This window comes from Haliotis rubra, unplaced genomic scaffold, assembly GCF_003918875.1.
Source record: "Haliotis rubra isolate DU_JTF1 unplaced genomic scaffold, ASM391887v1 Scf4, whole genome shotgun sequence".
In the NCBI taxonomy this organism is placed as follows: Eukaryota; Metazoa; Mollusca; class Gastropoda; order Lepetellida; family Haliotidae; genus Haliotis; species Haliotis rubra.
The window spans coordinates 770231-796815 of record NW_025767079.1 but is presented as its reverse complement, the minus strand read 5'-3'; the positions used below and the strand labels follow the sequence as shown (position 1 = coordinate 796815).

General features: G+C 41.9%; 1 protein-coding gene across 1 annotated transcript; it reads right to left on the bottom strand.

Moving 5' to 3' along the window:
* Positions 1 to 24275, bottom strand: LOC124287070 (heat-stable enterotoxin receptor-like). The gene is made up of 6 exons (XM_046723549.1): positions 24107 to 24275; positions 22066 to 23394; positions 19756 to 19893; positions 16444 to 16542; positions 2270 to 2361; positions 1 to 153 (listed from the first exon to the last, which is right to left on the bottom strand). The coding sequence occupies exons 1-6, from the start codon at positions 24273 to 24275 to the stop codon at positions 1 to 3; spliced, it is 1980 nt and encodes a 659-aa protein (XP_046579505.1).
* Between the last annotated feature and the right edge of the window lie 2310 nt (positions 24276 to 26585).

The following is a 26585-nucleotide window of genomic DNA, read 5'->3' as shown; positions in this document are numbered from 1 at the left end:
TCAGTCTCCGACGTAGCTGCACGGGGCTTGCTCATACTCGCTGATGCGTCTCTTATGGGCTTCAGTATACTTCTTGCACCCGGGCATACATGGCAGCTGATTGTCAAACCCGTCCTTGTTGAGAAGCCAGTATGTAGCTATGAGACCCTTCCCCTGAGGAATAAATGTTTATAGGATCATTAACTGATTGGTCTGGTTTTCAGAAGACGTCAACACATTTCTAATCATCCTGATAACATGAAACACAAACAGCCGTTATCAAGTTATTGGTCTGGTATCAACTGTATTCTGCACGACCTTAACCTTAGGGAAGGGAAAGCAATATTCGAATACATATTATTAATGTCAGTAATGTTCTAAATACACCGACAGAATGCAAACACAAGCCCATAATATTGAGTCACTGGTCTCACAAGCCCATATTATTGAGCCACTTATCTGGTGTCTGTTTCATGTTCATGAAATGAAAATGTGTGTAACAACACACGTTGTTCAGTTCCATGTGTAAGGGTAGATTAGCCATGCGTTTAATTGAAACGGTGACTGCTGTGCGTACGATCTAAGAATATATGAAATATCTGAAAACTAAATAACATAAAACATCAACGTCAGGGAATAGCCAGTCTCGATCATCTGCCGAAACATGTTTTTCATTGGAGTAAAAGAGAAACAAGTGGGGAAAATGTGAGAACGCCGAAAAGCATTGACACCGGGTGTCAAAATAGGTGTAAGCGACAAAGAAGTGGGGGAAATGTATGAAAAGATCACCGAAACCATTGGTGACACCGGGTGTCCAAATAGGTGGTATGACACATTCGCAGTTTCAGGAGTCAACAATGCTAAAGGATTAATTATAATACACGGACGAGGTGGCACAACTGAGCATGGTTGGGGTACTGGGGTATATGTCATCATGTAGTTTTCAAGTACTCTTAAAGTTATTTTAAACATATTACATAGGAACTAGGAATATTTATAGACGTTGGGAACAGGATAGTGTTTTCAAACTGGATGGTAGGTGTTTCAGTGTTAATGTAATATTTCCGAGTCAGCAGTCTAAGTCTTTGTGTGTTTTTGGCCAATCCACTCAGGTTAACAATCTCATTTAGAGATGGAGCTTTTTCAATCAATCATTCTGGTTTGTCATTTTTTCACTGTTTCTTTCTTCTTCTTTTCCCGATGATCGAAATATATGCACGAACATATAATGAGCTCCAACATGATCATCAGTAACAGAAACGCTTTGCTTTGAGTATTTTTTTCTGATTAACTTAGGCCACAGAAACGGCTTATTCAATGAGTAAACAACGAAATTTTACTTTTCATCTGATATTGATTCACACATATTTTATTTGTGTTTTGACATTTTGATCGAATGGAGTGTGTGCGTTATAAACGTGGTACTATATTTTAACGTCATTTGGTATGAAGTTCCACTTTCCAAGCACGACTGCAATTAATCTTTACGATAGTCTATATGCCTACCTTAACTTCAATCTCTCCTTTTCTCTCAAAACACTTTTCATGAGAATATAGCTAGAATACGATCTAGGTGGGCTTTTTCTTTCTGTTTTTTCCCCATTCCACTGAGGTTAACAATCTCATTTAGGGCTGGAGCTTTTTCAATCAGTCATTCTGGTTTGTCTTTTTTCGCTTTTTTTGTCGCTGATCGAAATATAGACACGAACATATAATGACCTCCAACGTGATCATCAGTAACAGAAAGGCATCGCTATCAGTATTCTTTCTGATTAACTTAGTCCACAGAAATGGCTTATTCAATGAGTAAATAATGATATTTTACATTTGATCTGATAATGATCCACATATTGTTTTATTTAGGTTTTCACAGTTTGATCGGAATAAAGCATAAAGTTAGCATCTTCAATCTCAAAACTCCAAAAGATATCGCCTCGGAAAGATTGTTTGTTTGAGACACATTATACTGACCTACTGATCTAAAGAATATTTCGTTATATCTGTCGGTTCGTTATTGTTTAGTCTGTCATGCGGACCTTGAAACAGATATTCCTAATACAGCCCTTGCAGGTCTAGAATGTTTGGCAAGTCTCGACTACCACAGTTTTAAAAATGAAGAAAGTCTCGGGGCTCCTTTGTAATATATTCTATAAATATCATTTAGGATTTGTTTTGACAAGTAACAAGTGTGTTCGTTATAAACGTACTACCATCTTTTAACGTCATTTGGTATGACTTTCCACTCTCCAAGCACGACTGCAAATAATCTTGACGTTAGTGCTATACCTACCTTAACTTCGATCTCTCCTCTTCTCTCAAAATTGAAGCCCCCGATTTCCTTCAGGCAGTAGTAGGTGTTGTTGCTCAGTTGAATTCGGTCCGCTGGAATGAGTGTGTGAGCGAGAGGGTTAGTGAGTGTTGATTCAAGAAGAAACACTAACTCCTGTTTATAAAACGTCAACCCCAGACAACAATCAGTCGCGATTATCTGCCAAAACAGATTCCACTGGGGTTAAACAGCAAAATAGAGACGAGAATCACTGACAACACCAGGTGTTCACAACGTGACAGTATGGTGTGGGAAACATTTCCATAGTAACGTAGGCTATTACTACTATGATGATGTGTGGAGTTCTAGACAAAAAGGGGAACATATATCTTGGTATTAGTAAGGGAGACAACTCTTCAAAATATATGGCGGTGCCGGAGACAACCAAGGCATCCTATCGTAGAAGTAGACCGCTGCCATGTAGCTGGAATATTGTTAAGTGCAGCGGTAAAGAACAAACAGCAATCACAATTTACAGGACCATATAGAGTTATACGATTTGTTGCACTCTTTGAAACTATGTGTTTAGATTTATTTTCACAAGTCAGGGAATACATATAACCCAACTACAAATTATAAGAACGTCACTTACGTTAACACTCTTGAAATTGGAACAATATTACATATAATGCGGAGTGTCAGTTAAATGGGGGAGGAAATCCCGAAGTTATGCAGCTAGGTTTGTTGGCAAGGGATGTTGCTCAGTACAGCGAAAAGTGGCACAGGCACCTGTGTCTCTTGAAGATCCCGGTTATAATTGGTCTTCAGCAACCCGTGCTTGTCGTTAAAGGCGACTAACGGGATCGGGTGGTCAGGCTCTCTGACTTGGTTGACACATGTCATCGTATCCCAATTGCATTGATCGATGCTCATGTTGTTGATCACCGGATTGTCTGGTCCAGACTCGATTATTTACAGACCGCCGCCATATTGCTGGAATATTGCTGAGTGAGGCGTAAAACTAAACTCACTCATGCAATATGCACACTGGGTCATTATTCGCTGATGCACGTGGTTTCATTCGAAAGCAAAATGTCAGTAAAATTATACCAAATTATACCAAATACGGATTCACTAAGACTATATTTCCAACACAAAGAAATAGTCGTAATGAATTCTCTGTAGCTTCTCTTGCCGAGTTCCTTCCTCTTCAACAAATGAGGATGTCAATGAGGATGTTAGACGACAAGTGTGGGTGCATGGTTTTCAATGGTAAAGAGAAGGGCAGTGAACAACACATACATCGTGTCAGGTATGTGGGTGGAATCCTTTGTTCTGCACTCAGTTGCGTGATGCAGTCGATCATTCAGTTTTATCTGGCATTGAACTTATTTTATCTTTGAAAAGTAATACCACTCTAAATCGCCATGAGTGCAAAATCGTTGTTCAGCCACTGAACTTCAATCAGAAGGAGATGCATTCCTGTGATTGAGGGAACCTGAAGATTGGGTCAGCTGAACGAACTGAGATATCCTTGCAAGGGTGGGAAGAGTTTCAGCTCAAGTCCTTTAAGGTTAAAGAGGGCGAATTAAGCTGCAAGGGATGGGAAGGGAGGAGTATAATTTGCTTGAGCTGAAAAGGGGATGAAAATTGGTGGGGGTGGGTGAGTGAGTGAGTGAGTGAGCGGGTTTGGGTATGTATGGGTGGGTGGGTTGGTGTGTAAGTGAACGTTTTCGTGAGTATTAGTGTGGCTGTGTGAGGGTTTGAGTAGGTTCCTCAGTGTATACGTTTGTGCGTGAGTATGAATGTGTGCAGGAACTAGTGATTTAATATGTTTGCCACCGTAATACTTCTGAATTTCTATATGTGTGGTTGACAAATTTCTGATCTCATTAAAATATGTTTAATTGGTCGCTTTTGTTACTGTAACACATTGATCTAATCTTACTTACATGGCACAATTTCTGAGTACTCAGCCGTGAACAGCTCAATAATTGCTGATACAGCAAAACATAACACTCGCTGTCCCAGCAGATGTTTGTGACACGATACCCACTTAGTTAATATCCATAGGACATTCTGAGCTATCACCTGAAGTGTTATGATATATCCGTGACAACTGTCTCCTTCTGAAGCAGTACCTACAAACGCATCACCCCCATCACAAACGCTGACATTTACCAGGCTCCAGGTGACGGAAGCTTGGGAAGCCGCGATACTGTTGACTGTGAAGGCGGGGGTGACAGAAAGTGTGAGACAGCTATATCAGGCATATTACTGTCGGATCACCGCGTATCCTACTGGCATTACCAAACTAGATCAAACGTAACCCTATGTTCCCCTGAACCTGTTATGCAGCAGTTTAAAGATGTTGTGGGTGTCAATCAGTGGGTCACTGACAAGGGTCGTATATTTAACCGAACAAGAGGCCACTTACCGTTAGTTGACGGCACTGCGGGAAGCAGCAACGTGGAAACAGATGTTACTAGCTGTTATATCAGTGTATGTGCATGACTGACAATTGACCATGAGGTTGAAATAGACGTTACTAGCTGTTATATCATTGCATGTTTTTGACTGACATTTAGTTTTGTTTATTATTTTGTTTCATCGAGTAACCTAGTATATGGATATATGAGTGATTATGATCATGGTATCAACAATACTAAAGCAAGGTACACTAAATCCTTTTCAAATTGCTGTCGACAGAAAGCAGTCATCAAACATCACAAGACTCGATCAAAATTAAATCATCACTCTTCAAGAGTCAGTTTAATCAATTATCAAACCATAGAACACGATAGTCTCTCTTACTGCATGTGTCAACGGCCCCCATTCTGCCCCACAGTGGTGAAACACATCTGTGTTGTCTCCTTAGGCAAATGACTGCATTTGAACTTTGTACTCAGTAATGAATGGGCACTGAGTGGCTCTTAACCCTCTGATGCTTCAGGCTACCCTGGGCTGAGAATGAGATATCCGCCAATAATAATACAGTGCTTCGAGCATGCATTGGGCATGAAGTTGTCCTTTACAGTTGGACCTTGTAATCAACATAATGGTCGTCGTCATTGGTACCGTCATCTCAATCATGAGTTCTTCACTCTACCTCTGCCCGTGAAGACCCGGGTTAGAATTGGTCTTCAGCAACCCAAGAGACGACTAACGGGATCGGGTGGTCAGGCTCGCTGACTTGGTTGACACATGTCATCATATCCCAAATGCACGTATTGGTGATCATGCTGTTGATCACTGGATTGTCAGTTCCTATTAACAAATGCGGCAATGTAGCTAGAATATTACTGAGCGTTAAACAACAAACAAACAAAACAAACCTGGAATACCTAAAAGGATGTCCGTATGTATTTTTTGCTTTTGATTCCAATCTCCGGTCCGCTCTGAATTTCCATTCACACGTAAAATAATAAAAGGTTTTGATCAAACATTTCCAGCGGATGTGGAAATTTATGCCCTGATGCGATAAAAGATACAAAAACACTCCTGTCCTTGAACACTCAGGAAAAAACGAGGTCAGCATGATCTGTCTTCATGTAGTTTCTGTTTTTAAAAAAAATTGTTTCCGAATGCATGTCACGGACATGTTTCAATCTGCCAGTGTGAAAGAATCGGAACAAATTACAGTTGACGGAAAACAGCTGGTCTACTGAGCTGAGATTAACTTGACTTTCAATGACTTGGAAAATATCATTGGATATTTCGCTTCGAAGCGGAGTTTCAGAGGTGTATTCTCCTGCTCTGAAACTATTGCATCCTTTTCTCTTCGTGCCGGGGTATGATGTGTTTTCTGTCCCTCTCAAGAATTTATTTCCTCCATGGCGGGAGATATTGCATTTTATCCAGATCACGCGAACAAATCAGATTCGAACATTTTGACATGTAGGTGAATTCATAAACACACGAAACAAATATCGTAACACCCCATATTATTCATCGTATCGGTATGTTATCATTAACCATTGTAACGGAATTTACCCACACCTCAATTTAACTTGCTATCTGAATAAATTGGCCCTCAAACAATAATTCAATGTGATGCTGATAACTGTGGTCTTATGACGTTAACATTTTCAAGATTCTTACATACAATCCTCAAGACATCACACAAGTACCAATAACAGAGCACAATGTCAATATCTCGTCTAACCACCGCCAACAGTAAAAATATTCCTGGCCCTCCTCTTTATCACACGATGAATTTGACGTTGAGGTTTCCATTATTGAAGGAGAGCCTGTTCCCGTGCATCATGATTTTTGTACTGGAGGGTCTCTTTGGTGTATTCTGCGACTCCTAATATCCCAAACATGCTAAGTGGGATTGAGATTTGGATTCCAGTTGGACCAAGATAGAATCGTTACCACCTCTTGGTGGAAGAAACCAACGGAAACACGTGCACGATGTAGTCTATGTTGTGTTCAGAGGATGGTCCTCGAAATGTGGTACAACAACCCTGTCTAGGATGACCGTGGTGTACCCATGTCCATTCAGATTTTGTGTGATCATCACAAGGTCAAGTTTACAGTCATGTTAGGCGCCCCAAACCATTACGGAACCCCCGCCAAACGGCGGTGTTTCTGCGGAGGGCTCGGCCATCAGTCAGCCATGAATAATAGAAATCGACCATGACCTCAAAGTCCAGTAATGATGAGTTTGACACCAAGCTAGTCATGCTGTTTTGCGCTCTGGGGATAACAACGGATATTTGATATGTCATTTGGTGCTATAGTCGGCCGATTTTAGGTGATTTCGACCGTTCTGTTGGACAAATAACGATATTGAAGCCACTCTGTCCTACGACGTGACATGAACGGACATGAACGACGTGATTCTGAGAATGGCTGTATCCTCCCCAGGAGTTCACTTTAAACAAAAAATTCACTATAGTCTGTTTGCATGAAAACGTACCCCAGGAGTTCACTTTAAACAAAAAAGTAAATCAAATAAAGTGAAATTAAGATTGCGAATCCTCATAATTTTACCTTACCAATTTAACATTTAAATCTCAAAATTTTATTCAAATTAGGATAATAGTTGTTTAACAAACGATCATAGATTCAAATCGCTATTACTGGTTTGCATTATAATGGGGTAAGCGCAGTAGTTGGAACAGTGAAACAAATGCACGTGCGGTACGTGAAGAGCGTTAACTTATAACAGCCCTTGTCGTTTTCGGTGTTACATTTCATGTGCATACCCCCTTGTAATACAAACCAATAATAGCCATGCGAGACTATGATCGTTTGTTAAACAACTTTTATCCTAAGTCGAATAAAATTCTGAGATTTAAATGTTCAATTGGCAAGGTAAAATCATGAGGATTCGCAATCTTAATTTCACTTTAGTTGCTTTACCTTTTGGTTTAAACTGACATTCATCGGTACGTTTTCACTGCAAACAGACTATAACGGTCGATCAACACGTTGACGACAATCCTAAACGTCATCTGGATGCTGATCTTATATGGACAATTGGCTGATATATTTGAAATAACATTTGCTCAGTAAAGTGCAGATTCTAGTACATTTGTTAGGTTGAGTCCTATCAAGGATTTGAACCCACACTCTGAAGGTCAGGCACCTAATCCCCAGCACACAAAGTCAGTGAAGCAATATGTGGAAGTGCGCTGGCTGAGTGGGTTAGATGGCTAAGTGTTTTACACGTTTTACGCGGTGAAAGCAATATTACAACAATATCCCGGGGAACACCAGAAATGGGATCCACACGTTGCACCCATGCGTGGAACTGAACCTGGGCCTTCGGCGTGACGAGCAAACCCTTTAACCACTTGGCTACCCCATCGCCCGCAAGTTGCATTGGCTACTGAGTGCGTTAACATGTTTCGTGCATATGTGTACGCCAGCAAATGATTGTTTTGTCAAATAATATTCAAAGTTATGCTTTATTTGCTGAGAAAATCTGATATCATGAAAGTATTGTGCACTCATAATATAGATTAAAGCTTCACCTAAATATATAACATTTGTTGATGCACAAGCCGAAATACCAAACAGTGTACCTGTTAACTTCTTACTGTAAATGCATTCCAGATTTCATAAAGTTCAAGGCTTAAACTAGTTGTTTACACAGTGAAGTACGTCCAATCATAAACATTAGCATGTCATATTACATTGTACAAACAGTTTTCTTTTACGTCACACTGTCGTCCTTCCAGATCCAATTTATCGCCATAATTGAATTTTTACTTTGAAATCATGACTCCAACGAAGAGTTGAGTATCTGCTGAAAGTTGGGAAAACATGTCAGAATACAACAGATTTGTTCGGAATTAATTACACGCAGCATCTCGATTTCTTCATGTCTGTCATCTCCCGTATTGTATTCCCCAAGCACTGCATGACCGGTAAATATTGACGGCAATGCATACAGCAACGTTATAGATTGCAGTCTTGTCCCACGACCATTGAAATGTGATGAATGGCGAAAGTTGGGTGAAAGAGATACCTGGCGTCCCTCTCAAAGATTTGAATACGGATTTCCAGAACTGTATTAATATCTTTTTTTAGATACACAACCGGTGCTATAATATGCCTTGGGAGTGTACTCAACAGCAGGGTGTTGACAGGGATTTCGTGTAGAGACAGCCGCTGGACTGGTTTAGCATTTTCGATGCGCAAAACTACGAGGAAGAGTGATCTCCTCTCAAAGGAAATCCCAGCTGCAAGACAATTTTAATGACTTATTCCCCATGATATTACCCTGCACTCATCACCTGATCTTGTGTCTCTTGTCACAGAAAAGGCCCTGGAGGATGTTTGGAACTAGTGTTTTTTCAAATTACATGCATCAATTTGAGTAACGCTGACCTTGACATGTGACACGGATATTGGAGGACAACACTTCGATTAATATTATGCTCCATGACAAATTTACAATATGAAGTCCAATACAGATCTTGTAGCCTAACGGTTAGAGTGTTCGATCGACACGTGTAATTGCCGGTTTCTGCTACCCACACTGGTTCAATGTGTGAAGACTATGTTTTGACCCAACCTTGATATTGATGGAATATTTCTTACTCACGTAGTTCCATTAAGTTTGGGGCGGTGGGGTAGCCTAGTGGTTAAAGCGTTCGCTCGTCACGCCGAAGACCCGGGTTCGATTCCCCACATAGGCACAATGTGTGAAGCCCATTTCTGGTGTCCCCCGCCGTGATATTGCTGGACTATTGCTAAAAGCGGCGCAAAAATAAACTCACTCACTCACTCACTCCATTAAATTTGGATATTCCAGGCGGTGTCTGGTCTACACATATTTACACAAGTAAAAGCAGTGAAGTATTCCTTAGATCTTCCAGTTCACTTTCGCAATGACGCTTTTTATTAGAACAGTGTTACTGCATTAGTTTCACAGAATTTTGTGTCACAGTACTAGTTGTCCTTCAGAGACCGGCAGTATTTCCTCCAATTTTCTCATTATCGCTTGATGCATCTGTAGCACATGTACTAGTTGCACCAACAGATGTAACATGTCACTTCATTTGGGAAACCTAGGAAGACTAACGATGCAATACCACTCAAAGTTTGTCAGGGTCAGGTTTTTTGGGTATCCATGTACACAGTGATGGGTAACCGCTATACGACTTCCATTTCATAAATAGACACAGGCAAGTTGTCACAGTCCAGATGTGCAACAGGAATTCTAACTGTGTGAGAATTCGTTGCGAATTATGATCAGAAAGCCCAGCAGCAAGTGCCGCGGAGGATTGCAACAATTTAATGCACTTGTACCCCCTTAAGCGAGAAAAATGTCGTTTGACGACGGCAGAATTTGCAGATGCGTGAACCTAAAACTGGGTCAACTCAACGTCACGTGGCAAACGTGGTGCATGTCAGCCGAAGTGCGATGGGCAGAGAATTAATTCCATATGTTTGTAATGTTTATATTGTTTAACGCCACACTCAGCAATGTTCCAGCTATATGGCGGCGATCTATAAATGATAAAGTTTGGACCAGACAATCCAGTGATTGACATGATGAGCCTCGATCTACGTAACTGGGAACCGATGACATGTGTCAACCAAGTCAGCGAGCCTGACCACCCGATTCCGTTAGTCGCCTCTTACGACAAGCATGGGTTACTGAAGATCAATATTCTAACTCGGATCTTCACGGGTAAGACGTGTTTGATCACGCGGGTGGTTGACAGCGTTCAACATAAACGCCTGAACGCCAGATTGCAGAAGGACGCTCTTACTTTGTGACTGCAACCACTTTGAATTGACTGTTTCCACTCGGACGGTAAGTACTGCCTCCGTCAAGTTGGTCTTCGGTCCTGGGGGACACACATTCGCATCACACAGACCCGACCTCACAGGCAGGTACGTTTCGATTGTGATGAAGATTACGACAGACCAGATTTCTTGCACTAGTGACCTCCACTGAAGATGCATCTGGACAATGTCTGGGCTCACAGATCGTCCTGCACACAGGCTTCGGACAAGATAGACTTCGTCGTCATATACGACAACGAACGACCTCATCGCGCCATAGTCGCTGATGCCTACTTTAATGAGCATTTTCCGCATGGTGTGGAAACCAGATGTCAACCGATTCGAACACACGTGGAACGAGCTGATGATCACGACGCCGTTCACGCAACTATGCTCTTGTTGAAGAATGGAACAATTTTCCCTTCGCGACCATGAAGACACTTATTGGGAGTATGAGACGACGGTGTTAGCCTGGTGTCGTATCTCGTGGACACATACACACGACTGAGCGGTTTTTTGCACAATCAAATTTGTCTCCGTGAATAATTTTACGTTTAGGTTTAGGACAGAAACTCTCATTTCGATGTAAGGACATTTACGTAACCCTGAATTCCACGCCGCATGGGCATGCTCTTAACGCACACAGGATAATGGACATTACAACCCCAGTTAACCCAAGCTGCCTCTCAGACGCTTGAGGCGTCAATAGCCATATGACTTATACTACCGGGTACCCATTCACTGATGGATGAACAGAGGCAATTTTCATTGGTCACATGGGATTACTGGATTATTGCTCTACACATAGCACCTGACTATCTCAACGCACTGTTGTTTTTGGTTATTTCAACACAATTTGACGTGTTACCAAGGGTGACCCTCAGCAAACTTGCAGTAGTATCTGATTATCTGTCGGTTGCTGTTTAACGCAGCACTCAGCGGTCTGTAAATAATCGAGTCTGAACGAGCCAATCCAGTGATCAACGTCATGAGCATCGATCTGCGCAATTGGGATACGATGACACATCTCGCTAATCCCGTCAGTCGCTTCGAAGAAGCTGAAGACTACTAGTAAGTCTGACTCGGCTCTCCACGGGTCAGTGATATATGAGGCTCTACACAATACTGACAGGACTGGGATGTTGGCTGTGGATTAACCACGTAACAACTGAAACCTTGTTTATATTTGTCTACATTGTTGTGTGGTATATGGTACGTTGATATATTTCTTCATGTCTTGTCTCTGCGAAGGCATCGACTCTCCGTTCCGAACTGACGAGTAATGGACAGACAATGTTTCAACTATAGCACTATCTGCCTCAAATTATGAGTGTATTTTTTCATGAAAGGCAATCTGTTTTCGATAAATCTCCATGATTGATTACACTGACGTTTGCAAGTATTTCCCACTCATCACAGACGTGTTGTTTTTTATCTACATTATCTGCAGTCGTTTTGGAGTATTACTTCGCGTCGGCTGTCACCACACAGCTCATGTGACAGATCACGGTGCCGGATCCCCCCTGGCTCTGCTATTATGGAGATGGGAACTGGTGGCACTACTCAGAACCCATGTACATTACGATCAATCAATCAGCTCTTGATGACAAGCGATAGCGTGCGGTGTCGCTTGTGAAACAAACACTGGGTCATAAAATGAAACCAACAAATCGGAACAAATGATGTGGTATTAATCAGAGACGAAATTGGTAATTTTTCACAGCTTCATGATTGTGTCGTTTTGTCAAAATATCTCGGTCGACCTTTCAATCAAAGATTTGACTCATGTGGATCGGTCTCATCATCATCATCATCATCATTACTGTCATCTTCATCATCATCATCTTCATCATCATCACCATCATCATCATCATCATCATTACTGTCATCTTCATCGTCATCATCGTCATCTTCATCACCGTCATCATCATCGTCTGTCATCTTCAGTTACATCATCATCATCATCATCATCATCATCATCATCATCATCATTACTGTCATCTTCAGCATCATCACCGTCATCATCATCATTATCATTACTGTCATCTTCATCATCATCACCGTCATCATCATTACTGTCATCTTCAGCATCATCACCGTCATCATCATCATCATCATCATCATTACTGTCATCTTCATCATCATCACCGTCATCACCGTCATCATCATCATCATCATCATCATCATCATTACTGTCATCTTCATCATCATCATCGTCATTTACATCATCATCCTCATCATCATCATCATCATCATCACCGTCATAATCATTGTCATCTTCATCATCATCTTCATTTTCATCAACATCATCGTCATTTTCATCATCATCATCATTGTATTATAGTACATGATCTATTTGGGATTACACTTTCTCAGTGAAGTACAGATTCTATCATAAGCCGCGATGGCTAAGCGGGTTAGACGGCTGCCTTTGTGTGGTGGCGATCAGGTGCCTGACTCTGAGGGTATGGGTTCGAATCCCGGATGGGACTCATCTCAACAAAAGAACTAGAATCTGTTCTTTACTGATATCCCAAAGTGTAATCCCAAATATAACATATTTTACATTTGACCACATTCTAAATGGCATTGTGTATTTATCATCATAATTGTTGTCGTCCTCGTCATGGGCTTCGTACACCACCTTCGTGAACACACGATCATAGGTTTCTGGTTCACCTAAGGGACGCAACTCTACATTTCGAATCACCACAAGGCTTCCTGCCAATATTTCTGACATAAGTACCCGTGAAGGTCCGGGTTAGAATTGATCTTCAGTAACCCATGCTAGTCGTAAGAGGCTACTAACGGGATCGCGCGGTCAGGCTCGCTGACTGGGTTGACACATGTCATTGTATCACAATTGCGTAGATCGATGCTCATGCTGTTGATCCCTGGATTGCCTGGTCCAGACTCGATTATTTACAGACCGCCGCCATATAGCTGGAATATTGATGAGTGCGGCGTACAACTAAACTCACTCACTCTGACATAAGTAATACGTGTGGACAGATTTCGAGGGATGACAAATGTGAAAACAAACTGTGCAGGAAACACCGAGCTGATGGTGGAAAAAAATCGATCACGAACACATATAAGGCATCATATGGCAGTTACGTTTTGTACCCAATGTTTTGTATCAATGTCAAAACGACCTTCTATTGGTGAAAAAATTAAAATTCTCTCCAAGGTCAAATACACTCGACATAGCAACTTTGCAGACTTTAATACTATAGGGCATACTGAATGACTGACCAAAATTAGATTTCAGAAAGTGGAATATCGAAAAACGGACGATGGAAAACAACATGCCGATTCCTCATGAGATTCCTCTTACTGGGTTAAAACTGATTCCAGATGTTTAACACGCTACGCAGTTTGAAAGTCTGCTCCGCCTCGAATTCTTTAATCAGCTTATTCTGGTTGGTCATCCGTTTGATAACCGTGGAATGGGACTGAAGACAGCCGGCGGTTTATCGGGGATCTTAAAGATTATCCAGCAGATGTTGATAAAGGCACACATTCACACGGTCGTTTTGACCTGCATGGCAAAAGGGGATTGAGTTGCACTTCTCACACATCACACAGCATTGATTACCGTGGAATGAGACTGGAGGCAACAGGTGGTTTATCGAGGGTCTTCCAACGTGTCCAGCAGATATTGATACAGGCACAGATTTATTCGATCGTGGTGACGGGCATGACAAAAGGGGATTGAGGGGCGCTTCACACATGACACGACATTGATTACCGTGGAATGGGACTGAAGGCAACAAGTGGTTTATCGATGGTCTTCAGGCTTTTCCAGCAGATATTGATACAGGCACAACATTTTTTGTCGTTAAACACAGCCGTCGAACTCTATAGGCACACATTTACCCGATAGTGGTGACTGGCATGACAAAGGGGGATTGTGGGGCGCTTCACACATATGACAGGACATCGATTACCGTGGAATGGGACTGAAGGCAACTAGTGTTTATCGATGGTCTTCCAGCTTATCCAGCAGATATTGATACAGGCACAACATTTTTTGTCGTTAAACACAGCCGTCGAACTCTATAGGCACACATTTACCCGATAGCGGTGACTGACATGACAAAGGGGGATTGTGGGGCGCTTCACACATATGACAGGACATCGATTACCGTGGAATGGGACTGAAGGCAACTAGTGTTTATCGATGGTCTTCCAGCTTATCCAGCAGATATTGATACAGGCACAGAATGTTTTGTCGTATAACACAGCCGCCGAACTCTATAGGCACACATTTACCCGATCGCGGTGACTGACATGACAAAAGGGGATTGTGGGGCGCTTCACACATATGACAGGACATCGATTACCGTGGAATGGGACTGAAGGCAACTAGTGTTTATCGATGGTCTTCCAGCTTATCCAGCAGATATTGATACAGGCACAGAATGTTTTGTCGTATAACACAGCCGTCGAACTCTATAGGCACACATTGACCCGATCGCGGTGACTGACATGACAAAGGGGGATTGTGGGGCGCTTCACACATATGACAGGACATCGATTACCGTGGAATGGGACTGAAGGCAACTAGTGTTTATCGATGGTCTTCCAGCTTATCCAGCAGATATTGATACAGGCACAGAATGTTTTGTCGTATAACACAGCCGCCGAACTCTATAGGCACACATTTACCCGATCGCGGTGACTGACATGACAAAAGGGGATTGTGGGGCGCTTCTCACATATCACACAACGAGCTGGTGAACATCTCACAAAATAATACGAAGCAAACTGGCTATCTATCTTTACACACACTGTACTGAGTGAAAACTATAATACAGTGTTTGAGTGAGCAAACATTTAATAAGATTAAGGCTATGAATGAAATTACAGACAAGTATTCCACTGAGTCAAAACGGCACGTTGAATTATAGATTATTCTCAGTTCTACGGAGGGTCGGTACTCTGATTTTTCCATAAGCACGTTCATAATTATTAACCGTGGCAGTTTACCCATAGAGAATGGTGCCCAACCACCATTGGCACCAAACATGGCTTTGTCACGAAGAATGTTAACATGTAACTGAGCAGTTGGTTGACAAGTCCAGTCGAAGGGTGACAACCAGCTGTGAATAGATTCATTTAGATACCACAGGTTAGGCAAGATACAAGTGCAAACATACTTGGTTTGAAAGTCACCCACGAAGAAGAATCGAAATCTCGTTTATGCTCTTGAGAAGGAGATAAAACAACTTCTTGCCAACCAAAATCCAGTGAATGTGCAGTTTGATATTAGAATTGTCGTTAAACACAGCATCCAACTCATCATAATCGAGTCTGGAACGGACAATCCAATGGTCAACATCATGAGCATCGATAAGAGTAATTGGGATACGAGGACATGTGTCAAGCAGTCGACCATCCGATCCGAAAGGTCACCTCTTATGACAAGCATGGGTTGCAGAAGACCAATTCTAACCCGGATTATCACGGCGAAAACTTATCCCTTGTGCATTTTGTTTTGCCTCAGAAATCATTTTCTGCCAGACAGGTACCCGATGGTATTTGATACCCCCTTCCCTTCCCAAGCCTTAAATACACATTATATGTAACGACAGTCGTAAGTCAACATTACATGTAACGACAGTCGTAAATCAACATTACATGTTACGACAGTCGTAAGTCAACATTACATGTAACGACAGTCGTAAATCAACATTACATGTTACGACAGTCGTAAGTCAACATTACATGTAACGACAGTCGTAAATCAACATTACACGTTACGACAGTCGTAAGTCAACATTACATGTTACGACAGTCGTAATTCAACATACATGTTACGATAGTCGTAAGTCAACCTTACATGTTACGACAATCGTAAGTCAACATTACCCGACAAGCATGGGTTGCTCAAGTTCAGTTCTAACCGTATCTTCACTTGTGACTCCTCACTAAGTACTTACACATGCCCGTGGACTCCATCCTGGATGCTGTGTTGACTGTATCCCCGAACAGACAGTATCTCGGCATCTTGGAGCCCACTACACCTGCCACCACTGGTCCTGGGAGGAAGAAATTTAACATTATCACAAATACATCATCATGACCATCATCATCGTAGTTATGTTCATTGTCGTTAGTAAAAGATTAATATACATAATGCAGATTGAAATAAATAATCTAACGAAGATGTATCGAGTCTGGCTCATTTGGCTCATCATCATCTCAGGGTCCTTCTCCCCTTTATATCCAAAGGAAGCCCTGTCTGGTCGAATCCACCAAGAACGTTTCTGAGAATGTGTAGACTATCAAACACTGCAGCATTCTGCTTTGTAAGTGCCAGAAGAGCTGTGTTCCTGGCAGCAAACCAGTAACTCTTCAACCGTCAGACAACGAAGTTGTTCTGGAGGCTGTATGGTTGGTTGGTTTGATGTATAACGCCGCACTCAGCAATATTCCAGTTATATGACAGCGGTCTGTAAATAATCGAGTCTGGACCAGACAATCCAGTAATTAGCAGCATGATATGGATCTACGCAAATTGAATACGATGACATGAGTCAACGAGCCTGACCACCCGATACTGTTAGTCGCCTCTCACGACAAACATAGGTCACTGAAGATCAATTCTAACATGGATCTTCACTGGTAAGTTTGGAGCTACCAAACCTAAGCCACAAAGAACAATGGGAAGCTGGACCACTTTTGTAGTTAAGATGTATGCATGTCATTTTGTAAGAGGGGTCCGCATATTTGCCATATTTTTCCTGAATCATGTCAACCACTATAGTTTCGAAAGAGACAGAGAAACCAATGATTTATAAGATTTTGTATTCATATTCTGTCCTCTATTATTTCCAATTGATATAATGTATAATGGTAGCCACAGAAAATATCACCAAGACGGATGAAAATAGTAGAATATGTCAAAAAGTCCACGTTATTCATATTGCTCCAAATAATGTTGTGTAAAGTTGCAGTGACATTCGTTTCCTTTTACGACTGCTTCACCTAACAAACCCCACTGAGATCTGAGACACACATTTTCGTGATTATGAGTGAGTGAGTTCAGTTTTACGCCGCACTCAGCAATGTTCCAGCAAAATGTAAGTAATGGTGTCTGGACCAGACAATCCAGTGATCAACATCATATGCATCAATCTTCACAACTGGGATACGATGACATGTGTCAACCAAGCCAGCGACAAGCATGTGTTCCTGGGTATGAGGTATGGTGGCAAGGTTAACTGAGGTTTAGCGAACGTTCCAGATTATTCCTCTTTCATGATGACGTGTATCCGGCTGTGTTAGTGTGTGTGTGTGTGTGTGTGTGTGTGTGTGTTAGTGTGTGTGTGTGTGTGTGTGTGTGTGTGTGTGTGTGTGTGTGTGTGTGTGTGTGTGTGTGTGTGTGTGTGTGTGTGTGTGTGTGTGTGTGTGTGTGTGTGTGTGTGTGTAAAGGTGTGTATAGATACTCTTCAGAAATTCAGGGGGCATTAAACAAATCTCGATACCAAGCAATAGAACAGGCGTTGACGATGAATGGGTTTAGCTAGAACGTTATCTTGCAAAACACATCCAACGCAGAAAGCGCAGAAAACAGCGTGCAGTGGTTAATACGCTCAATATTTTACCGCCTGAGATTAGCAGATTATGGAGCTGGTACCAACCAACAAACACGTTGATGATCGATCCAGCTCCAGGTCAACAACTAGAATACAGGATCGATAGATCCGAAACCCGGCTCTGCAAAATCGAGCTTTCGAAATCGAATACATGCAGCTTATGTTCAGGCTTGATAGTTACCTATTTGTCCCTTACGAAACGTCATATTGCCAACCAACGTCAGTGGTTACACAATGTCAAAACTTGGTTATTCGTCGTTGGTACGTGAGTCCCCACTGATTTTACACTTCCTTGATAGGTGTGGTCGTACCTGTGGAAATAACGCCATTGACGCCTCATTACAGGTTTGGCGGTGAGTCGGTTATGGTGTAGGAAAGGCATCACTAGGACTGGGCGACCCCACTACATATTGTCCAAGGGACGGTGGGATAGCCTAATGGTTAAAGCGTACGCTCATCACGCTGAAGACCCTGGTTGGGTTCCCCACATGGGTACAATGTGTGAAGCCCATTTCTGGTTTCTCCCGTCGTAATATTGCTAAATGCAGCGTAAAAACTACACTCACTCACTTACTCATATTGTCCAAGGAGTGGTCACTGAGCGGTGGCATAAGGGCACCTGATTCTCTTTGTTTGGCAAGGCGCGTCAGTCGACGTCTTGTCTTTCAGGAAGACAACGCTAATCCTCATCGAAATCAAATAGTCAATGCAACTACAGCAACACGGAACCCACACAATTCAAGTCCAGACCTTTCCCCCATTGAACAGGGGCGGTGTGGTAGCCTAGTGGTTAAAGTGTTGGCTCGTCACGCCGAAGACCCGGGTTCGAATCCCCACATGGGTACATGTGTGAAGCCCATTTCTTGTGTCCCCCGCCGTGATATTGCTGGAATATTGCTAAAAGCGGCGTAAAACCAAACTCAGTCAGTCAGTCCCCCATTGAACACGTGGAACGTGGTATGGAAACGTTGGCGTCAACGTCATTGATCAGTAGCTTCAAGAAGAGTTGTACACGGTCCCTATATTCGTCATTGGGGCACTCAAATGCAGTATGCTGAATGAATGTATGAGAACTTCCGCCGATATTACGCTCTAGTGATCCAAAGACGACATTTCGCATCCTATTGCCCTTCAAAATCGTTGTCGGTCATTACGTCAACTGTCATACTGTCAATACCGAGTGCAATACATATCCTTATGACAATATACCCGTGAAGGTCCGGGTTAGAATTGATCTTTAGTAACCCATGCTTGTTGTGAGAGGCGACTAACGGGATCGGGTGGACAGGCTCGCTGACTTGGATGACACATGTCATCGGTTCCCAGTTGCGCAGATCGTTGTGTATGCTGTTGATCACTTGATTGTCTGGTCCAGACTCGATTATGTACAGACTGCCGCCATATAGCTGGAATATGGCTGAGTGCGGCGTAAAACTAAACTCACTCACTCACTCTGACATAAGTAATGCGTGTGGACAGATTTCGAGGGCTGACAATTGATAAAACAAACTTTGCAGGAAACACAACTCGCTCACTCACTCATGCTGTTGATCACTGGATTGTCTGGTCAAGACTCGATTTTTTACAGACTGCCGCCATATAGCTGGGATATTGCTGAGTGCTGCATTAAACAACAACTATATCACTCCTCACCTGTATGAACCCCAGCTCTGAGACGGAATGGGGTGTCGGGGGAATGGGGGATCTCTAGATGGGTCACATGATGTGCGAGGTCAAGCGCCATTGTTCCCACCTCCACAGCGTGCTTGTTGCCATTTCTTCTCGGAACACCTGTCATGACAAACAAGCTGACATGGTAACACCTGACTTAACACTCGTGAAGATATCGGGTGCACCTTTAATGATCACTTGTATAGGCATCGGTAGCACCGTTAATGGACACTCGTATAGACATACGTAACGCCTTTAATTAATACTCGTTCAGACATCGGTAACACCTTTAATGAACACAAGTATAGACATCGGGAACACTTTTAATGAGCACTCGTAAAGACATCGGTAACACCTTTAATGAACACATATATAGACAATGGGAACATCTTTAATGAACATTGAATAGACATCGGGAACACCTTTACTGAACATTCGTAAAGACAGCAGGGGCACCTTGAATGAACACAGGTATAAACATCGGGACCACTTTTCGTGAACACTTCAGACATGGGGAACAGTTTTAATGAACCCCGGTGCGGACATCGGGAACACCATTAATGAACACGGGATGGTGGGTAGCCTTGTGGTTGACGCGTTCGCCCGTCACGCCGAAGACCCGGGTTCTATTCCCCACATAGGTATAATCTGTGAATCCCATTTTTTGTGTCACAAGCCGTGATATTGCTGAAATATTGCTAAAAACGGCGTAAAACTAAACACCGTCAATTGACACGTGTACAGATATCGGAAACACTTTTAATGAACACAAGTGCAAACACCCGGATCACCTATAATGAATACTGGTCTATGTTTACCGACTGAATGTTTTAAATCCTGTCATAAATAATGAATATTTTAGACACTAGTTCTTGAATATCGTAAAATTGGTATCTAATGAGAATGAGTGTATCATCTTAATTTGTCACCCATGTAAATATGACTGACTGACTGACTGACTGAGTTTGGTTTTACGCCGCTTTTAGCAATATTCCAGCAATATCACGACGGGGGACACCAGAAATGGGCTTTACTCATTGTACCCATGTGGGGATTCGAACCCGGGTCTTCGGCGTGACGAGCCAACGCTTTAACCACTATACTACCCCACCGCCCCCCATGTAAATATGAATATAAGTGGAAATAAATACCAAATACACAGCAAACTGAAACCGATCGCAAATGTGAATCTTAATTCGAAATTTACATGCATGAAAATTGACAAAATGATCGTGCTATTGTGCGTGTTAATACTTAGTTGTGTGGGTTGAGCAACTGCAAACATAACACAGTATATGGGCGTGACAGGCAAGGCATCTGTGAAACTGGAGTAATGGATCACTGAAAATCGGGGATGACGCCAGGTGTTAACGAATATGATTATAAGGATTTTAAAAGACAAACAGTCCGCTCCTTGAATATCAAGACAGTCGATATGTCAAACTGCTGGCGCTCACGCTGTGCAATCAACACTGTTCGGCTTTATCGGTCTATCAGGTGAATTCTGTTTGATTTGAGAAAAAAGAAATCAGATGGCTCACGAAGAGGTTTGTGTTCGACCTAATTGAACGAAATATACTCGAGAAATGAAAGCTCACAAACTAGATTCTGCTTGCAGGTTACGTCATTTTCAGTTTCAATCGAAGGGCGAGGTCATCACGAAACTACAAAAAAGTGTGATCACCAGTACTTAATCGATGGCAAACCACCTGTAAGTAAACATCATTACATTTTCACAAGACCAGAATAGTCGACCTTAAAATGTTTTTAATCTCTTGCATTCCTGCAATGACTTACCGGGTTGGTCGGGTAGCCTAGTGGTCAAAGCGTTTGCTCATCACACCGAAGATCAGGGTTCGATTCCCCACATTTGTATATTGTGTAAAGCCCATGTCCTATCGTAATATTGTGTGAATATTGCTATAAGCGGTGTAAAATTAAACTCACTCATTCAATGACTTACCTGGGCGCAGGGGTAACCTTGTGGTTACAACGTTTGCTCGTCACGCCGAAGACCCGTGTTCGATTCCCCACATGGGTACAATATGTGAAGCCCATTTCTGGTGTTCCCCGCCGTTATATTGCTTAAATATTGCCAAAAGGCGGCGTAAAACCAAACTCACTCACTCACTCACTCACTCACTCACTCACTCACTCACTAATTAAATGACTTACCAGACAGAACCGAAATATTTCGCGGCCACATCTTTCACTAGAAGCTGCCACGTGTCTTACCGGGAGCAACTAAACAACTTACCGGAAGAGAAAACACGACTTACCAAAACCACTTACCGGAAGCGACCATGTAAGCATCCCCAATTGTCTCCACCTTATAGACATCGTAGATCTCGAGACGGGCGTCAAAACACGTGTACAAGGTGTTCAACAGCGCCACCACCTCCATCGGTGTACACGTGGACGAAATGTTGGTAAATCCGACAATATCCGAAAAGAAAATAGTAACTGTTTCAAAACTCTCCGCCTCCACCTCTGTGTTGGTCTTCAACTGGTCTGCAACAGCCTTTGGAATCATTTGGTACAGCAACGATTCCGTCCTGTGTCGTTCCCGTGTCAATTCCTTAGTTTGGTCAGCGAGCGTGAACGCGAACCGTTGAATATCCGACACCAATGCACGCACCGATATGACTATTAAAGGGCAGATAACCAAAATGGCGCACAGAACAGCTATGCTCGCCGATATGTCTTGTATATCTTCTGTGAATTCAGCGTCCATTGATTTCAGAATGGCGTCAGCAAGATAAAGCTGCGTGTCGAACAGGACGTCGAGATATACAGTCATGTTGTCGAACAACCACCTGCTCTTATCGGCCGATACGGGTACTGTGCCATTGCTCGTACTTATTTCCTCACGCATGCTTTCAATGTGTTTGGTGATGTTGGTTTGCTTTTGTTGCTCAAGGTCTTGTTGAAAATAGGGCCCAACAAGAGGTGAAAAGAGTTTGGAGGCTTCAAAGTTTCCATTCCCGACATTTTTCTTGCGGAGATACCAAAGGTAGAAGCTTTGATCGAACTGCCCAGTCAAGTAAAAGACACTCCCGAGCGTTCTTTCAACGCCCATGTCATTTTTACTTGTTAAGAGCAGTTGATAGGCAACCATCATTCTCCAGGTATCTCCTTCTTGCGAGAACTGTATAGCCTTATACAACCACGATATGAACGCCTTGACAACGTTATTGTAGAACTTTACCTCTTCGTAAAGAGAGGTCGTTCCAGGGGTGGTAAGCAACGTATCTCTGTGATCTTGAAGGTAAAGCAAAAAGTTTTCTTTCGTGGGAAATAGTTTCATTGGTGTTTGTGTCTCGCCAGGCCATCGTCTGAGCGACGCTAGGGCTTGGTTCGTTTCCCGGAAGCTGTTCCTCATGAGCTCAGCAGACCCCGCGCTGGGGGTGGCCGAAATGTACAGTGAAGTGTAGCCTCGTTCCCGCTGAATGTAATGGATGAACTTGCCAACCTCTGTGCTTAGTCGAATCATGTCCTGCACGTTATGGCCGACCTGGTTGCGCGCTGACACGTTCACGACGTCGATGACGGAGATGATGACAAGCATGACGGTGGGGATGATAGTCAGCGTCAACATCTTCGCCATCTGAATACGTTTACCTGTAAAATATATATCTGAATACTTTTACCTGTAAAATGTATATCTGAACACATTTACCTGTAAAACGTTTATCAGAATACGGTTACCTGTAAAACGTATATCAGAATACGTTTACCTGTAAAATGTATATATGAATACGTTTACCTGTAAGATATTATATCTGAATACATTTACCTGAAAGGTATTGTATCCGAATACGTTTACCTCAAAAATGTATATCTGAATACATTTACCTCAAAAATGTATTTATCTGAATACATTTACCTGTAAAATATATATCTGAATACGTTTTCCAGTAAAATATATATCTAAATACTTTTACTTTAAAATGTATATCTGAATACTTTTACCTATAAAATATATATCTGAATACTTTTACCTGTAAAATGTATATCTGAATACGTTACTTGTAAAATGTATATCTGAATACGTTTCCTGTAAAATGTATATCTGAATACGTTTACCTGTAAAATATATATCTGAATACGTTTACCTGAAAAATGTATATCTGAATATGTTTACCTGTAAAATGTATATCAGAATACGTTTATCTGTAAAATGTATATCTGAATACTTTTACCTGTAAAATGTATAGGTGAATACGTTTCCCTGTAAATATATATCCGAATACTTTTACTGAATCCGGAGTAGTATTGAGTGTAGTAATACTAGCAGTACCAGTAGCAGTAGTAGAGGTAGTAGAGGTAGTACCTGAGTTGGTTACTGGATTTCCTTTACAGAGTTCCACAAGTCGGTTTCCATGACCCCCCAACATCTTCCTGACAGCATCGTCCAGCTCCGCCCTTGACCGCACAGACGCCGCGGAGAAACTGGACATGTTCACTTGACTGGACTCCGCGTGGACCCTCGTAGGACGCATTGTGAATACCTGGCAAAAAGTGAGTGAGTGAGTGAGTGAGCGAGTTTAAACATTTCTTGAACATTTGCACATGACAATGATCTCAATGTAATTAGACACCGTGAATATCTGACAATCTTGACTCAGGTAAATATTTCTAAACTGACTGCTACAAATACTGGTTTTACTCGTGTACACGACAGCAGAGTGGAGGCAGCCCTTGAAGATACGGGTGGATGAGTGAGTATGGTTTTACGCCGCTTTGAGCAATAGTCCAGCAAAATCGCGACGGGGGACACCAGAAATGGGCTTCACACATTGTACCCATGCATGGAATCAAACGCTTTAAGCATTAGGCTACCCCACCGCCCCTTGAAGATACGTGTTATAAATGATTTGATCAATCCATGGTTGGGATCAGGGAATGAGGGTCGCTAACGTGGTTAACACATGCCATCGTGTCCCAACTGTCAAGATCGATGCTCAGACTGTCGATCACTGGATTGTCTGGTCCAGATTCTATTATTCATTATCCGCCATATAGCTGGAATATTGTTGAGTGCGGCTTTAAAAAACAAACAAACAAAACCTAACGTTTCGCAGATCGAAAAGTATTTCTGCACATTATACTTTTTTACATTATTACAGTTTTAAAATTTTAAAATTTTAAAATCAGCCATATACGGGCTTTTTAAAAAGATATAAATCGACCTGTACTCACAACTCACAGCAGTCAGTCAGCGGGAGTATTATAGACCAGTTCCAACCATCATCTGACGCTGATGCACACACAGATCTGTCCCAACCTTGTTCCACCCTGAGGACATTCAGCTAAATGAACAATCTATCAGCATAACGACCCCCTGATTAAACACGTAGAGATCATCTCCACGACCACCCGGTGATCCTGCTGACCATTTTTTGTGTGAACTCTGATAACTCGATATCTCGGTTGTCTCGATATAACATCTCGGTCCCGGCAAAATCCTTCATAATTTATCATTATTCAAGCTCTTTTAACTCGATACGGATGTCTCGATATTTCGGATATCTCGATATAATTTCATGGTCCCAACAAGCAAAATTACCCTTTTAACTCGATATTTGCAAAGAAACTCGATATTCACCTACCTTTCATGGGCAAGTATCCCTCTGAACTGAGGTTGTTTCCACACGTTTACACACGGTGCGGCATGAATCAAAGGGATGCGGTAGTGTAAACTAATTAGGGCTAATTGAGTTGAAGGTGTCACTTGTTTGTTATTTAATTAGGATTAATTAAGAAGGAATTAATTAGGAAGTACTCACTGTTACGACTAAACACTACTGATAACGGATTATAGTTTCGAATCAAAACATACTGAGAAGCGTTTTGTTTTCTTTCATAGTGATATGTGATGATATGCCCTGGTCGGATGTCTCGAAGTTCGGATAACTCGATATTTTTCTTGGTCCCATGAATATCGAGACAACGGTGTTCGACTGTATAGCGTGAAGCCCATTTCCGGTGTCCCCCGCCATGATATTGCTGGAATATTGCTAAAAGCGGCATAAAACTAAACTCACACCCTCACTCTTTTGTGCCTCATTATTCAAACCCTTCAAAAGGTATTAAGATTGTCCATTATTTTCTTTCCATAATTATCCTTACATTTCATAAGCTTTTGATTCTCCTCATAGTAAATTTACATTGGCTACGGTATTAACGTTTAAGTTAATTAAACGGGTTTTTTCATCTTTTTATATTGGGGACCATGCCTAGATTTGTTCTTAAAACGGGGACATGAAACTGACATGATCGTGCGTCACAGGCTGCACGTGCGTTGTTTGTGAGCTTGTGGCTTTCATCAAACACCGACTGTGTGATTTGGGATACAATGGCGTTCCCTGTGGCAAACGTTTGTGAGTTGACAAAGTTTCTTTGTATTAATATCTGTTGTATTTTCCAATATATTTGCAATATCCTAATGATTTCATAACAATATTTTCTGCTCTTTGTTGCTGAGGTATTTCAGGTTCATTGGGCTATATATCATGATATTAAAGGTGAAGGTTATAGGTCAGAGGTCAGAGGTGACAAACATGAAGGTGAAGTTTCAAATTCAATGACTAATACAAAGAGAAACGCAAGTAACATTGTCAAGAAGACCTTTGTCTTTACACGTATTTTCCCTATGTCGGTTGAATTCCAAGGCAGCATTTGCGATACCGTAATTGAAATTGTTTCACATTTGAAACAGTGTAATATCTAAAACTATATTTTTCCTCGTCCTGTGATACTATCGTGCGTGGTATTTGCAGATGATCCATGAAAGATTCTAACTCAGATAT

Bases quoted from the DNA above. Each gene is read 5' to 3' on its own strand.
- LOC124287070 (XM_046723549.1), bottom strand. From the start codon at position 24,275: ATGCGTCCTACGAGGGTCCACGCGGAGTCCAGTCAAGTGAACATGTCC. The intron at 16,543-19,755 runs GTGAGGAGTGAT...TCTTCCTCCCAG, and splicing joins CAGAGCTGGGGTTCATACAG to GACCAGTGGTGGCAGGTGTA. The intron at 154-2,269 runs GTAGGTATAGCA...TTTATTCCTCAG, and splicing joins GAGGAGAGATCGAAGTTAAG to GGGAAGGGTCTCATAGCTAC.